Source organism: Apodemus sylvaticus, chromosome 11 (genome assembly GCF_947179515.1).
Source record: "Apodemus sylvaticus chromosome 11, mApoSyl1.1, whole genome shotgun sequence".
Classification (NCBI taxonomy): Eukaryota; Metazoa; Chordata; class Mammalia; order Rodentia; family Muridae; genus Apodemus; species Apodemus sylvaticus.
Window position 1 is genome coordinate 13492447 of NC_067482.1, and position 17316 is coordinate 13509762.

Below are 17316 nucleotides of genomic sequence, written 5' to 3' on the forward strand. Positions count from 1 at the left end.
AGAGAACAGCAATATAAGCTGGCTTCAGTCTTCTTTTTCTTTTTCCTTTTTTTAAAGATTTATTTATTTATTATATGTAAGTACACTGTAGCTGTCTTCAGACACTCCAGAAGGGCATCAGATCTCATTACAGATGATTGTGAGCCACTATGTGGTTGATGAGATTTGAACTCAGGACCTTCAGGAGAGCAGTCAGTGCTCTTAACCTCTAAGCCATCTCTCCAGCCCCTGGCTTCAGTTTTCATAGGGGCATCCTGACTATTGTACCACTGTTACGATGAAAAAGGCAGGCTCAGAAACAGCCAAACCAATTACGAGGGTACCATGGAATCCAGGGGAAAGACGGGCGTGAGAGCCGAGAGCAGAGGAAGCACTCCCGTGATGCAGCCTAAGAAGGGAGAGCTGCGGAGTCTGGAAGTGTGCTGGATGCTGGTAGTGTAGAAAGTGAGAAGTGCTGAGTGATTCAAGTTACCTGGAATTGGGAGAACAGGTTCACTGAGTTGAGAAAAAGTAGGAAAAATGGGTCCTGAGTTAAGTGCAGATCGACTATCTGCATAGGGCCAGAGGTCGATATTAGCATCTGGGGGCTGCATGCTGTGCACATCAGAGCTGCATGACCGCCCTGAAGGAAGTAAAGCAGCTCAGGACATCACAGAAACAGGTGAGGCTGCCTGTGTCTCAGTAAAACTTTATGGATACAGAACATGAGTTTCATACAATTTTTGAAAAATTATGATCTTGATATTTTAGCCATTTAAAAGATGCAAAGCCATTATTTTTGTTTTGCATATATACACTGTGTGTGTGTGTGTGTTTGTGTGTGTGTGTGTGTGTGTGTGTGTGAGAGAGAGAGAGAGAGAGAGAGAGAATACATGTCATGTCTTGTTATGCATATGTATATGCATATGTCAAGTATACTTCTATCATGAAACCTTCCTGCTCCACTGTTCTTTGGATGGATGGTTAGTTGGTTTGCTTTTTGTTTTGTTGTTTGGAGGGGGGTGGTGGGTGAGGAGAGAGAGAGAGAGTGTGTGTGTGTGTGTGTGTGTGTGTGTGTGTGTTCCGTCATTTAGCGAATACCAAGGCAGCTCAAAATATGAAGCAGAGTGATCAAGGAGAGACTGACAGAAGATTAAAAGAGGGATTGAATCTGGCCTCAAAATCAGAATCCCCTTGCCTTGGTCTCTCAAGGGTTAAGTTACCCAACAAGTCCCATAGATCTGTCTGTCTCTGCCTCCCTAGGAGATTATAAGCACACACCACTATGCCCAGTTGTGGGTTTGGTTGTTTATTTAACATGAACTCCAGAGTTGGAATTTAGGACCTCAAGCTTGTGAGGCAAGATCTTAAGTACTTTATTGACTGATTTACCTCTCCAGCCCAAATATTCTTACTTAATACAAAATAAGCCGATATCTTAGTTCACTGGCCCCTGGTATAAAAAAAAAGTTTAGATTTGCATTCTTCTGATGACTAAAGATATGAAACATTTTTTGATGCATTTATTGGCCATTTGTAGTTCCTTTAATGAACTGTCTGTTTATTTCTTATTCCATTTATTGATTGTTCTTTGCCATTACATTTTTCTAGTTGTTTATTTAGTCTGGTTATCATTCCCAAGGTAGATGAATAGCTGCCAAAGAGTTCCTCTGTTTTTACAGAAAATATCATCATGAACCCCATTACTTTGGACTATTAATAGAAGACAGTTAAAAAAATTAAAACATGTTTAGTTTTCAACAATACAATCTTTACCCTCTAACATTTAACTCAGGGCTTCTTCTGTAATAGTATAAACATTCCTGCCAAGAAGGAGGAGGAGTGACTTCATGATCATTATAAATGGTGATCTCTTAGATTGATAGAAGGATCCATGGCATAAAATAAAGTATTAGCAAACTTAAACATCTATACATTCCGTACTTCTCAGATATATGCCACGCAGAAATTAAAAGATATTTATGCTAGTTGGTTTTTGTCAACTTGACACAAACATAGGCCTCCCTAGGAAGGGGGACTCCTAATTGAGAAAGCACCCCCAATAAGATTGGCCTGTAGGCAAGTCTATGTGGTATTAACTTCATTAATGGTTATTGTGGGAGGGCCCAGTTCACTGTGGGTGGTGTCACTACTGCTGGGCAGGTGGTTCTGGTGCATAAGAAAGCAAGGTAACCAAGCCATGTGGAGCAAAACCAGTAAGTAGCTTCCCTCCGTGGCCTCTGATTCAGGTCCTGCCTCCAGGTTCCAGTCCTGACTTCCCACAATGGACTGCAATCTGACCTATGTCAGCCAAAACACCCCCTTCCAACTGATGTTGCCTTTGGCCATTGTGCAGAAGAAACCCTAACTATCTCTAAAGCACATATTTCATTCTAATGCTAGGGAGAAAAAGAGAGAACTTTAATACCATTAGAGGGAGAAAGATTCAAAATTAATTGTTGCGGGGAAGGGAATAAACTAGAAAAAATATACTCTGCTTGTGAAAGTGACAGGATGCTTTCTAAAGAAAATAAGTATTCTTCTCTGGAGAGTTTCGGATTTTTACATTTAGAAGGTAAGAGTTTCAAAAACACATGGACTCCAGAAAAGCCAGCATCTGGAAGAACAGTTTTCCAACAAAATAGATAGATACTGAGGGAAAAACTGAAGATTTTCACAAGAGGCAAAGAGGAAAAGGAAATGGACGTCCTTCCCTTCCTGGACAAGGGAGAGAGATGCTGGAGTCTGGGGCGGGGTTGGGTGAGGCTCTCCTGTTTCCCATGGGTTCAGCAGCAGAGCCATGCTGCCAGTAGACCCAAGCTGGTTGTGCAATCCTTTTTAAAGAAGCCACGCCTTACCTCAAGCCAGTCAATGGCGTGGAGGCGCCATGGCTGCTGTCAACAGCTCTGGCACCTGTCGGAACATTAAAATGTCTAAGCTGCGGTTTATTAATTGTACAGTCATGGCTGATTGCTTAAAGTCCCCAGGCTTTAGTTTTCTCACGGTAAAGTGGGAAAAGGCACTCATTTCCCTTCATCCTAAATGAAGGGACATTTGTAAAACCTTTAGCCAAGTGCTTTGACAGTAATAAATGGTCAGTGAATGAAAATGAAGATATTCTTACCCATGGACCACGTCCTTCATCTTCCAATTAGAGATTGGAATAGATGTGAAAACACAACCAAAAAGATTTGAAAATTTTGATCATTGGCAGACTTTACGGGTAAGTTTAGGGTGCAATTAGGAAACTATACCTTCTCAAAGGCACACCGAGGGTTTTTGCAAACAACAGGTTTGCAGATCACAATATCACCATGGCAACGACAGTTCTGGCATGAATCAGGCTTCCAAATTGTTGCATCCTGCAAGGAAGCAGAAGCTCTGAGTTAAAAAGGAAAAAAAAAAAATAAAAACAAACTGATCAGTCAAGGTCTGCAACTCACAAAATCAGCACCATCAATAGCCAGCCCCATGTCCCGAGTGATTAAAAAGGCAAAAGAAAGTCACAGGCACACCACACGCAGGACATGCTGGGCACTGATTAAACCCGAGTGGCAATAAAAGTGTGTAATCCATTTCACAACAGTCAGCCCACGTAGCCGCAGACAAGGGCATTCAGCAGAGAGCTGTCGATACCCAGAGTAAAAACTATTGATTGTCCTGAAACCTCAGGAGGACACGCGGTTCACAGACTTGGAGTTTCTTTTTTATGCTGCTAACTAGCAGAAACCATCCAAGCAGGTTGAAAAGAAGACAACAGGTTGACTAGCACTAGCCGCCATGGGAAACCCAGGATTTAGCACTAGATACTGAAAGCATGGCCAACTCCACCTGTTAGCATTTGCCTTTTACATATTTTCAACATTTAGCAGTGGCAAGAAGGACATGAGGGGGCAGTTCAGTGCTTTAAGACAGATCTGCCAGCACACACATTGGATGGCTACTCTGCTTACTGTACCGGGGAACATTATACACTAATATGTAAGCCTAAGTGTGGATAGCATCCACATACATCTCACCACTCTTTTTAGAGTGAACACAGGGGACTTCAGTTGATAGAAACTGACCGTCTAGTGTTATTATTCAACGATTTGGAAAAGAAATATAATGGCCATGATAGCAGTGAGTCTGGGCTCAGTTAAACGGCTCAAAAATGTCTTTATAATTCCTTGTCTTCCATCATGCTAGATCCTTATCTCAACTGGACTCATGTTAAAGTCCCTTTGGGCCCAGCTCTCTCACAGATCCAACAGAAATCTATTTCTTGTATTGAGAGGTGGCTCTGATGGCTTTGCATGGGAGCAATGAGGACGGTGAACGACACAGTCTCCCAATCCATCTTCCTGCTCCACCTCAACAATAGCCACACTTACTCCTCGCCTAATGTGGCACACCCTCAGCTCCAACAGAAGAAAATGCCGACCCTACGTGGCCTTGTCCGATCTCCAAGGACAGACTGGATCTCAAGGTCCCAGGCCAAGCCACAGGCTTCTCTGATGTCTCTCACACCCCACTCCCCTCCTGGAGTCCCTGCTCTGTCTTGATTTCTCCAAAGCAAGCCTGAACTTGCCTTCATCTCTGGGGTGAATTGATTTTGACCTTGACCCCTACCAGGGTACAGCTGCTCAACCATTCTTTGATCCCACTATATCTGTGGACACTCTCATAATTTATAGCATTTATTCAAGCTCTTGGTAGCCGTGTTGAACCAGATTATAATCCCCCTTAAAGCACCAATTCTCCTTAGCCTGCCATAGTAGAGATGTTTAAAAAAGAGTAGATAGTATTTCATGGGCCCTTCCTTCCTACACTTTCTCAGCTATATTCTCCTTCTCCATTGAATGGAAGCACTATTCAACATGTTTAGAGTAGCTTCTAGACCTTGAGAGTCACTCGAATCCAAATATTGAAAGATTTGGCTTTGGGGTGAACTGAGACATTGGTGGATGGGAAAGTTCATGTCTTGACTTGGCTAAGTTACAGTCCCCTCTTATTTGATCAAATAATAGTTTACACTACTGTGTTGGGACAGGTGGTCACAAATTTATGTTTTTGTTTACTGGAGGAATGCACAAAAGATATACTTGTTCATTAGAGATCACTGTTAGGATTTTAAATTTTGATCTTTTCCTGAGATAAAAATATGCAATAAGATGATTTCTGGAGATGGTAGAAGTGGCAGAAGAATACAGCTCCCAGGTTCAACAACTAGTTTGCTGCAATTTCCAACTTAATGCTCCAATTTACCTTCAGCCAGAATGCAATCCTATCAAAGGCAGGAGTGCACCTTCTTCTACAGATGAAATTGATTTGTGCCATCAGCTGGCTTTGAAGTAAGAGAAAACCTTCTGTAGCATCAGTGGGTCACAATTAGTGGTTGGCCTTACTCATAAAACTCAGGGTTTCTTAGGAACAGAGAATTTGGCCTCAAGTCTCTAACATAGAATTCCAAGTTTGCAACCCTTTAACCTTCCTTAAAAATAAGGTTGGTAATTGCAAGATATGAGAATTACAGGATTTAAATGCTTAAGGTGGTAATGAAACAACTGATTTAAGTATAGAGCTCTAAACTCACCAAGATAGGATAAGGATAGAATACTTTATCCAAAGATTGCAAAATACAAACAGATGGCAATTTAGAATGTAACTCTTACCTAATAGTTTTCATAATTGTTCCTACTATATGTCATTTATTATTATAAAAGAACCTTTTTTATCAGGCAAAAAGAGGGAAATGCAGTGGGTTGGTCTGGTACTGCTGCTATACAGTCACATGCTAAGTACTAGACCTCAAGATCTGGTTTTTCCCAACAAGGAGATCATCACATGTACCGAATTGTGCTATGTAACCATGCTCCCCATGTTAATTGGTCAATAAAAGGCTAAAGCCTGTGATTGGTCAGTAGATAGAGATGTGCAGGTATTCACTTACCTGGCAGGGGGTTTCAGGTAGAGAGGATATGAAGAAAATGGACAAAAAGAGAAGGAAGCCATCATGAGAGGAGATGGAGCATGAGCACATTGCCAGGAGAAACAGCAAGTATTTGGGGTACACTCCTGGGGAAGTCGCCAGCCAGCAGTTAGAAGAGTAGATTAGGAGTTCCCCCTATCCCCAGTAATCGTCAAAGCCAAATAAAATAACCATAGTCTGCGTCTTGGTCATCTGTAAGCTAGAAAGGGGTAAGTTTCCATTGGTTCAACAAGTGAGGAGAAAGGGAAGAGAAGGAAGGGAGGAAGTGCTCCTCTCACGGGGCTGAGAAGCTGTGGATGGTTTTCCTCATACTTGTCTTAGTCCTGAATGGCTACCAGAAATGATTCTGAGTCTGAGCACTACGCCACACTGGCCTACACGCTGTGAAACTGTTACTATCACTATTATTCTCCTTTTATAGATAGGGAGATAGGTTGAGAGAAATTTACCCATTTGTCCAAGTCACAATGTCCCTAGGCAACATGAGCACTGGGCTGGGAAACAGCTAGCTGTGTTCAAAGCTAATGTCACCATTGCCAACTGTACATGTGCTGTACAGTGAAGTTCCTGTGTCCCAGGTACGTAGAGTTGCAAAAGTAAGATAAGTAAAGTCGCTGAAAAGACCACATGAACAATGATGTATGAACCATGCTTGATACTTATGGAGAAACTATTCATTTTCGTTTCTCTGAATGCTTCCTAGTATGTTACAGCATTCAGAACATATCTCTGAGAGATTCCTTTTCCCAGAATGAATGCGGTCCCACAGGTAAACGCTAGATTTTTCCATCTTCCCATCTCTGTTCTACACAAGTAAAAACGTATTTAAAAAAAAATAGTACATCACTGGTATGTTAGCATCCAGAGAGCTGAGACCACTGTAGTAGGAGGCAAGGATGAATCTGGAGGTGGAAGGGTTCCATTGTTACCATTTATCTATTTGTTTGCTTTTTGTTTCTGGAACCAAGAGTATAAATGAATACATTGTAGCAGTATTTGGGAGGGGCCCCAAATGTTACACTGTGCCTTAGCAGCAGCTCTTTCTAAACGAAGAGAGGCTTAGAGAGACGAGAAAAGCAAACTCTCAGACATCTACGGTTCTTGTGCAGTTTTGTTTTATTTTGCCTTTATTTTTAAGATTATAATAGGATTACATTTTGCCTTGCCTTTCCTCCCTCCAAAACCTCTCACATATCTCTCCTGTTTGCCTTCAAATTTATGACCTTTCCTTATATTAATTCTTATTGCATGCATACATGTTTGCATATACAAATATATATTCCTAAATATGGCTTCCTCAGTCTGTCTAATGTTACCATATGTACATTTTCAGGGCTGAAAATGTTGTTCATTTGGACACTGGACAACCAACTGGTGTGTTCTACTCTAGGGAAGACTATGGAGGCGAAGGGTTTTGCTGTTGCTGCTTGGTTTTTGTTTGTTTGGTTTGGTTTTTTCTTTTCTTCTACAATGGTCTTTATAAGCAGCTACTGGACAAAGACAAAGCATGCTCGCAAGGCTCTGAAGCCAAACACAGAAAATATTCTCTCAACATCAACTCTTCTTTTGTATCCAATGCTACAATGACCTCCACCCCCCAGTGGCCACTGGCCACTTTAATGTGCAGCGTTCTCAACTGTTAGGGCAAGCAGACTGTGTTTCTTGGACTACTACGAATAAGGCATGGTCCACCACAGACTAACTCACTAAGACACCACAACTCACACAGACACAGGCAGAAGGCCACTAAATCTGCCCCTGCACTCATGAATGCATCATCAGGGCAACAGAGAACATGCTGAAAAATATTTTTTGTTCCTTCATGTTAAAGAAATGGAATGTATCTGTGGTTTATATTTCTGCATTTCCCTCTGCTCACAGGTCAAGAAAAGATATCTAATTTTTTGATGGCTTCTAATACAGTTACAGTGGAGGTTTCGAGAGGACCTCAGTGAGTGCGAAGCTCTGTCTCACTAGCCTGAGCCCCACTTCCTTTAAATCAGTCTGCGAACAGACATATCAGAAAGTATGAGCTGCTTTATGCTGTGCAGGGGTCCAAACCAGTGGTTTTTAATCCACATGTTGTGACCTGTTTGGCCATCCTCTATCTCCAAAAATATTTACATTATTATTCATAAACAGTGGCAGAAAGTACGGTTACGAAGTAGCAATGAAATAATATTACCAAGGCATGAGGAGTTGTATTAAAGGCTCACAGCATCAGGAAGGTGAAGAACCACTGCCCTCAGCAACCATCTGCCTTCCTTCCTGGAGAGGTAACAGTCTACCCCGGACTCTAAGTTCTTCAGCACGCTCAACTGTTTTCACAGTGACTCTATTACAAACCAACAGTTCACAATACTGTGTCACAGGACTAAGCTAATTGAGTCTAAACAGGCCCTTCGAAAACACTAAGATTTCACGTTCATTCACAAAACTGTAACTTTTCCTTATATTAATCCAAGGGTGAAACTTCTGTGGAGCTAGAAAACCACCCTGGCTCTGTTTACGTATCTTTCCAGCAGAGAGACTTCGACCTTTCCAAAGGGAGAGCTCATTTCCTGTCTTCTGCTTTGCAGATCCCTTTCACCCAGCAGCCTTCTTGAACACTGGCTGACTTAGTACCCAAGCCTAAGTGACTGCTTGGCCTCCCAAACTCATCCATCGGGATTCAGACCTTCTACTCCGGGTGGGAGAGCTTCCAGAAACATCACTTAACACACTGCACTCCTGATTCCCAATGGCACTGGCTGTCACTTCACTGGTATCTAACCCTGCTTGAAGAAAATATTTCTTCATCTAAGCACTGGACCTGTCAAAGTACTTCCTTGTATTAATGTCCTCACGGACATAAATAATTTATGGGTAATTTTAAATAAAATAAGCCTTTCCCAAGGCCGGGATAGATGACCATATATTTTTCAGGTCTAAAACTTTACGAATCAATTTCTACGGTCCCATAAAATTGTTTTATGAAGGTAGGGAGGCAGGAACCCCTCAACAGCTTCCAACTTTGGATAAAGCCATAAAATCCAAAGAAATAACATTGTAAAGAAACTTTTACAGGTTTTTTTTCCATGTTACTACTGCAATTACATCACTTTATAATCCTTTCTTCAAATCAGGCACACTCTGCAAGAGAAGCATTCTTAAACTTTTCACTAGATTATGGACTAGAGAATTTTATTACAACAAACCTAAAAGCCAGTGGAAGACATGTGTGCAAAGAGGGCCAATATTTGTAGTAATAGATGAATAAAACTTCTCTGTAGGTGACACATCTCTGTCTCCAAAGTGAAGTTACTTTTAAAAATTGTTACTAGGCTAAGGATACAGTCAGGGGTAGAGCATTTGCCAAGCACATGCAGAGCACCAAGTTTGACTGATCTTCAACACTTGTGTGTGTGTGTGTGTGTGTGTGTGTGTGTGTCTGTGTGTGTGTGTGTGTGAATCACACGTAATTTATTTACTTGGCTAAGTATTTATTGAACATTTGATTAGTGCTAAAAATAAATAATGAGTATATCCCTCATTTGGTACTCAAATTTGTGAAGGCGAATTACTAAAAGCATTCTAAAGATCAGTATATCAAGTGTCAACATAAATTTTCTCTCATATGACTGGTATAATAACCCACTTAATTATTGATTAATTCATCTCATTTTTAAAATTCCCTTGGCTTTTTAAACCCAAAATAAGACAGAAATGGGAACCAAGCTCTCTAAAAGCTATGCTTTCAAGTTACCAAACTGTACTTAGAATGTGATCATTTTGCAGTAAAAAGAATTTACAAACACAGAAACAAGCATGGCATTATAAAAACTAATGAACAAAAGAATTTGTTCCAGGGTATGAATGCTCAGTGATTTTCTTCTGTTGCTTCTTCATTTATTTTGTTTGTATATTCTATTTCTTCAACAATAAATTGTATAATTTTCTATATTACTCAAAGTTACTTGTAAAACATAAGGAGGCCTACATACTTGCATTCTTTTCTGTCTGCCAACCCTGGGCCCAGGTAGAACCAGGAATGTGCAGTTCAACTAGGAGTAGTGCTTAGATGAAATCACACACCAAATACGCGGCAGTGGGTAATCCATCTAAAGCTCCTAAGCTATCTACAAACCTTGCTATACTCAGTGAGTTTAAAAATTAACTGCACTCGCTGCATGCCCTTCAAAGCTGCTAAGACGGGCAGCATTCAACTGGGGTTCACGTCTTCATTTCCAGAAGTTCATTTTCTTGGCAAGTCTGGTTTTCAGGAAAAGATAATCCATAAAATGGGGGTTCTTTGACCCAGCTCTAGTTCGGGCACAGGAATAATGGTCCTTGTTTGTCAAAGTACCATAAAGAAACGAATCAATAACTTTCATAAGGTTATTTTAGAGTTCAATTCCTCTCCCAAGTGCCCTTCCACGGACAGCTTAGATAAACAATGCCTTTTTCATTTGGTTTCATTTTAAAGTTCATGGAAAGCTCCTCACTCAGCCCAGAAAAGAAAGGAGAATAAGGCAGTTATTGTCAAGAAAAGATATTAGATCCTCCATTCTAGAGGGATAAATACAAGTTAATACTACAGAAAACAGAAAATGGTAAACCACTCCCTGTTTAAAAACCTACCTCCCAGGTTTGCTCCAAATTATACCTGTTTACAAAGCATCTTGTTTTACACACTATGAGCTCAAGCTCTCTCCCATTTCAGCATCCTGGGATGCAGGGCCTATTGCCCAGCTGTCTTAGAATGACAAAGTCAAAGCCAGGTGCTGTAAGACTAAGCCAGCACGCAGAAATAACAGTAAGAAACACAGAGGAAACACTAGTTTCTGTGTGTAGCAGAAAATACAGTCATTCAAGACACCCTGAAGAACATGGCCAGTTAACACCGTGTTCTTACATGCATGGCTTGTAACTGCACTGTACCAAGGGTGGAGGCAGGGACTGAACAAGAAAGACAGAGAATAAGCTAACAACAAAAGCCACTAGTCCCAGATGCCACTCTCTCCTACTCCTCCTTACCGCAATTTGTGGCCAAGGCATAGGACCCCAAGTTTTCAAATAAAGGAATAAGGTGCGGAAAGGATGCTTGCATTGCATGCATTGTGTGCAGGCTAGATCTGGGATGCAAGTTGCACGGTCCCCTCTCCAGTTGTATCAGTAACGATGCATAAAACAGTGTAAGTCACTCTTCAAATATACTTGCCCTCTGCCTCATGTTAACAGAGCCCCAACTCTTCCAAACAGTCAAACCAGTTCTTGCCAGCCAAGAGGAAACATGGAGGAACAGGGAACCCTCTCAGCAGGCCCAGATATTTTAACTCATTCTTAAAACCTCTTAACATGGGTTTTTTTTTTTTTTTTAAATCATCATCTTCATTTTGTGGAAAGAAAAACAGTTCAGAGAGCTGAGTCACATTCTCTGAAAGAAGTTAATTACCTGCATTTTAGCTGATAATATGTGCACTTCATTCTAGAGACTCTAAGCATGTTTTCCCAGGGCACCACCCTGTCCACATGGCTTGGTGCACACCTGCAATGTATGTACTGGGTGCAGGCTACATCTGCTGTGGCTTGAGCAGCAGAGTTGACATGGTACAGTAGGGAAGGTTAGGCTCAAAAGCTCATTCAACAGCTTCCCAGTGTGAGGATTTTGGACAAGTTTACATGTTTTTCTGGGTCAAGTCTTTTCCAGGCTGCAATTAAAAATAAGACACACTAAAGTCATAGTAAGCATAAAGCAAGCTATTGCTCTTGGCAGAGTGGCTTGCCCATTGGAAGCAGGTAACCAGCAGGTAACCAGCATTAGCCATGACTTAACTCACATGGCCATAATCACAATCACTTGATCCCATTTGGTTTGGTGTGGTTTCATTTGGTTTGGGTTTGTTGTGTTGTTGTTGTTTTTAATGATAGAGGGAAAGGTATAGATGGCCTTTAGCATTCTCATCTGGCATCTCTAGTGTTCCCAATATAAGAAGACATAAATTTCTTGTGCCCTAGAGTTTAAAAAATATTCTATTATTAAGTTGTCATAACAGCTTCTGCAATGCTAACTATGAAAAAATAGGTTAACTTTAATATACAGAATAAAATAAAATATCCAAATAATATGCCCTCATTCTAAATCCTCCAGCAAGTGACACCAGGCTTCTAGCCACAGCGCTTCTGGTCATTGCACAAAGGTTCCTCCCTGTCCATTCTAGCACGATCCTCTTACACAATAAAAATCGGACCAGAGAATACTGCAATGGCAAAACAACTTTCATAAATTCCTGGAGATGCTAACCACAGAAAAAAAAATTCTATTATGACTAGAAAGTCAGCCTCCTATTTCCACTTCAATCCAGATGCTGGGAGATTCCACTACAGCTTAAGCTTGTAATTACTTTTTTTTTTTCTCTATCAACTCAGCGCCCAAAGACTTCATTTCATATTCCTACGGCAAACTCGGGGGGCGGGAGGGAAATTAAACATTCAAAATGTTTGCAGACGAAATCTAACTATAGCTCTACCATTATCTTCCATATTAAAATTATTTTTTTTTGTCTTCCTTCTCTACTAGATTCTTATCATTCATTTTATAATTAGGTTTTTAGTTGTCTCTCTCCCTTCCCAAGAGAAAGGAAAATTTCTTTCTATTCAGGCAGCTTTGTATTCCCACAGGGATAAAACACAGCAGGCACTTAATGTTTTTGAATGAGTTCGTGGGTGGATTGAAGTATGGATGGATGGATGGTTGTTCCTAAAAATAAGGAATGGCTACTTTGTGATGCGGTTGCTAAAAAGCCAAATCTACAGATTGCATTTCCTTCCCTGACACTGTCCTTTAGAAGCCATTTTTCTTCAATGCTGTTTGAGATCTCTCCTTCTACTCTCATGTCTCAGTTATGACCTTTGCTCTAGAAGAGTCCCTCCATCCATGACAGAATACCAAGCTATTACTGCTGTGTTCCAGCATGCCACAGCCCTGACATATTGTCTGAAGCTCTTCTGTGAATCCTCAGTTCTGGGCTTTTCCTAGCCCTCTGCTGCAATCCCAGCTAAACTGAATATCCAGGGAATCTACACTCACATTCAGCTAGTCACTAACAACCCACTAAGTCTGTTTCCAGGGCTGGCAGGTGCCTTGAGTCACAGGCTTCCTCACAATAACCTACTCTTACCTCCAAGTAAAACAAGACTCCTGAAAAGGTGCTATGCTATCCTGAGATATTTGAAAATTTGTTTGGATACTGTACAGTTGTGATAAAGATGACATTCAGTGAACATGACCATAAATTTTAGATGTCATGTAATAAGCAAGACATTTACTTCCAAAGAAAAATGTTCCCTTGACACATGACTTCCAAATGTCCCATAATATATTTCTGTGAGTAAAAACCACCTTTTAACTATCTGACCTTATATCCTAATTCAGTTTTATTTGTAAACATGAATACAAGTTACTTACTGAATAGTAAGAATCTGAATTAGCCAGAATGTCACTATCATTTAGCCAAGGAAAAATTGTATTCTATGCTGCTTAAAAATTTGTGAAAATGATTGAAGATTTTATATATATATATATATATATATATATATATATATATATATATATATACATATACATATACATGTATACACACATATATATACATATATATAGTCTATGTCTATTTCATCACATAACTAGAATCTATAACCATATTTTTCAAATGAAGTTTTTTATTTGTAAATTGTGTGTGTGTGGTGTTATGTGTGTGTGCGCACGTGCGCGCGCACATGCGCGCGCATGCACATGTGAATGTAGGTGCAGACCGCCATCTAGAAGAGATGTAGAACCCCTTAGAGTTATAGGTGATTGTAAGTAAATTCTTTTGAAGTAAATGTCTTGCTTATTACATGACATCTAAAATTTATTACATGGGTGCTGGGAACAGTATGTGCTCTTAACTCCTGAGCCATATCTCCACACTCCTATAAACACAACTAAATGGAATTTTTAGGATGCAAAAATTCATACAAAAGAATAATTTTGTTTAGTGAAATACTAAAGACAAATGAGAATATGAATCAAAAGAAAATAGCCAAACTATACAAAGAACAAATAGGACAAGCAATGCAGAAAGAGCATTAGAAGCTCACGGAACATGTTACAAAGTTTATCATATGGGTAATCTATCTCAAAAGACAGGAAAACAGAATACAAATAGAAAAATGCAGAAATATGGCAAGGCGTTTTCTAAAACTGAGAGGCAAAAATTTAAAACAAAAGCTGCTGTGACTAATAAGCAGACAGAAATGAACACTTTGTATTTCGTGGGGGTAAAACCACACTTTCAAAACCAAAAGCAAAGGAAAAAAAATATTAAGATTTTTAAAGGCAAAGAGAATTGTCTTCAGAAAAACTAAAAACTAACTTCACGAAAATGGTGAAAGTTGTAAGATAAACTTTTAATAAATAAAACACACCAGAAACATAATCTTAATTTTTAATGTTTTATTTATTTGTTTTATGTGTGTGTGTGTGCACTTATATGTATGGACACACATGTGCCCAAATGTACATATGAAGCTCAAAGGACAATATTGGAGTATCTGTTCTCTTGGTCCCAGAGGGACCAAATCCTCTGTGGCAGGATTTTCTCTGTCCAATTAGTTTAAATATTAGGAGGCCTGTGATTGGACAGGGAAAAGAAAGGCAGCACTAAGGGTGCAGGGAGACTGGACAGAGAAGAAGACAGAGGGAGAGGGAAAAGAGTCACGTTCCGAGTCATTAAATAGCCACAGGAAGATATGATATCATAAAGGATAGAATAATTGGGATAACTTGTCTAATCTAGGTAGACAGCTTTTAACCTTATCAATTGCCTCTGAAATTACTGTATAGGCATCTTGTGAATTGAGAATTTATTGATAAATCTGACTAGTTAATTATAAGCTTCAAACGTTTTGTTTTACTGGGTTACTGAAATGTGGTATTCTGACCACAGGGGTTTATGGCTGAGAAAGTGCAGGCGGCTATGAGACAAGCAAACAGGAGCTGGGAAGACCGCAATCGGTCCCTGCTGAGGCTAGTCTAGAGGCAGAGGTAGCAAAATGCTGGAACTCACAGGCAGAACAGAGGATCCTTCAGGCGATCCTCAACATCTGTCTGCCAGTTGAAGTGCGTTTCTCATCCCTGTGACCTGCTTCTCAGAGAGCCATAGACCTTTACACGGAGTATGCACAGCACACACTCTCTTGGTGTACATTTCACTGTGGAACTCATTCATAGTATATCGTGTGAGATATGATGTTGAAGATTTCGAAGGTTCAATGTCCACACTTGGCTCAGCCACCTAATGTAGAACAATCTGAGTGCCTGTACTGTGTGCTCCCACTGACTAACCTGCCATGGATTAGCTCAACATATTGTTCTATTGTCTGTTGATTCATAAATTAGAGCTGGAAAGGAAAGAAGGAAGGCTGTCAGGGCAAAACGCAGAGCGATAATCAACTTTATCAACCACCTAATCACATACTCTGACTTTCCTCATTTTTTCCACTAAGCTACTCAACTATTTCCACACAAGTAAACCTCCCCTCAAGAGTATCTAGTTTACAAAACAGGCTTCTGTTCTGCATCAGTTACTCATCCAAGAACACCCTGGCACCAACCACAATTGGCATGTGAGCTTCACTCCCAGGAACGTGCCCCCCTACACACACCAACCCCTTATATACCAAGAGGAAATTAACTGCCAGTTCTTATGAGAATGACATATTGACTAAGTACTAAGACCAAGCAGCCCACTCCCACGGTCAGCAAAATGCAGACTGGTTATTATCCAACAACGTGGGAATGCATGACTGAATCTGCTGCACGCCTCCCTGTTTGCCAGGAAGCCACTCAAGTGAAGCAGGTATCTAGCATCTCTCAGAAGGACCCTCCAAGACCTCTGTTGTTAAATCCAGAGCTAGAACCCAGAGCAACTGCACTTCTGGTACAATTACCGGCATCATCCCCTCCCAGCCAAGAGAGGAGACTTGGCAGCTGAATAATACAGCTTTCGTTTTACATTTCTCCTTCAATTAGCTGACAGTACCAGTCAATGGGGTGAATGGAACAATACGCAGAGGAAGTAGAAAGGCCTCTGTGTGGTTTGCAGAGCTGTGCCTTCCGAACAAGGATGAGATGAAAGGCTCTGAGAGGCAAATTAGGGAGCCCAGGGCAACGGAAGGGCAGGCCAGCAGAAAGTCCACAGGTGGCGCATGTGCTGTCAACAGTGCAATGAGATATTTAAGTGCAAAGCCCACCCCACCTCCTGTTTATTTTACAAATGACCAGAGAATCAAATTGCTGTCCCTGAACTTGCTCACTGCAGAGTCTAGCTGGGCTTTTTAACTTCACACAGCATACACATGGAAATGCCAACAGTCCCCCGAGAACCTGTAGCCTCCCGAACACTACCACGCAGTTAACACCCACAGAGAAGTGATGTTATGCTAAGTCTCAGAGTGTGGGTGGGTGGAGATAATGAGTTTCCAGAGGAGGCCACAGTGTCTGTGGTATGAAGTGTACACAAGTCAAATGAATAGGAAGGAGACCACAGTGGACATCAAGAACCTGGTAACTTTGAATGACCCAGTCAGAGTCACTGACTGTGGCCACCATCCTAGATGAATTCTTCAAGAGGGTTCCAGTGGATTCCACTGAAGTCCTCACAAGTTCTGGCTTGGAAATTCTAGGAAGTCTCTCAGAGCTGGAAAAAAATGAGCCAGTAACTAAGGACCCAGGGAGAGTCCATGCTGAGCCACGGCAAGGCTCCACACCTCAGCCCTGCTCACCCATGCTCCTTCAGAACTTACAGAAGGCTAAACACAACCACTCTATAGTCTTGGGAAGTCCTGCATGGCTGGACTATGGACAAGACAAAGACAGCCAGTACCCTTAGATAATACAATCAAAGACCAAGCATACATAGTCATTTGTTTCCTGGGTTTTACACAAAATATACAAGTTCAGTCTTTATCTGTGGGTTCTGTGATTGACAGCTAATATGAGCTAAAAGGTTTCTGGACCTTGTGCTAAAGCTTACTGTCAAATGGAAGGAGGAGGAAACCTTCCTTTGCAAAGCAGGCTTTGTCGTTCTTCATAGCTCATTTCACAGCTCTCTGAGTATTATTATATAATGCACATAAATATATAGAAAATACAGAGAATATTATTCCTGTCACTACGCTGATCAATACACATTGACAATTTAACAAGGGTACCGCTCTCTGGGTTAGAAGAAAATGAGCCATATAGTTTTCTAACGGAACCACCTGGCAAGAATGACTACATAGTTAAAACAAACAAACAAACAAACAAACAAAAACAAACAAAACAAACAAACAAAACAGGA

General features: G+C 40.8%; 1 protein-coding gene across 1 annotated transcript in view; it reads right to left on the reverse strand.

Annotated features, from left to right (window-relative positions):
- Window positions 1-17316, reverse strand: part of Fras1 (Fraser extracellular matrix complex subunit 1) — a 402136-nt gene that overhangs the window by 251210 nt on the left and 133610 nt on the right. The window contains exon 3 of the mRNA XM_052198714.1: window positions 3234-3341. Coding sequence (XP_052054674.1) covers window positions 3234-3341 — 108 coding nt within the window. The remainder of the gene's footprint in view (window positions 1-3233; window positions 3342-17316) is intronic.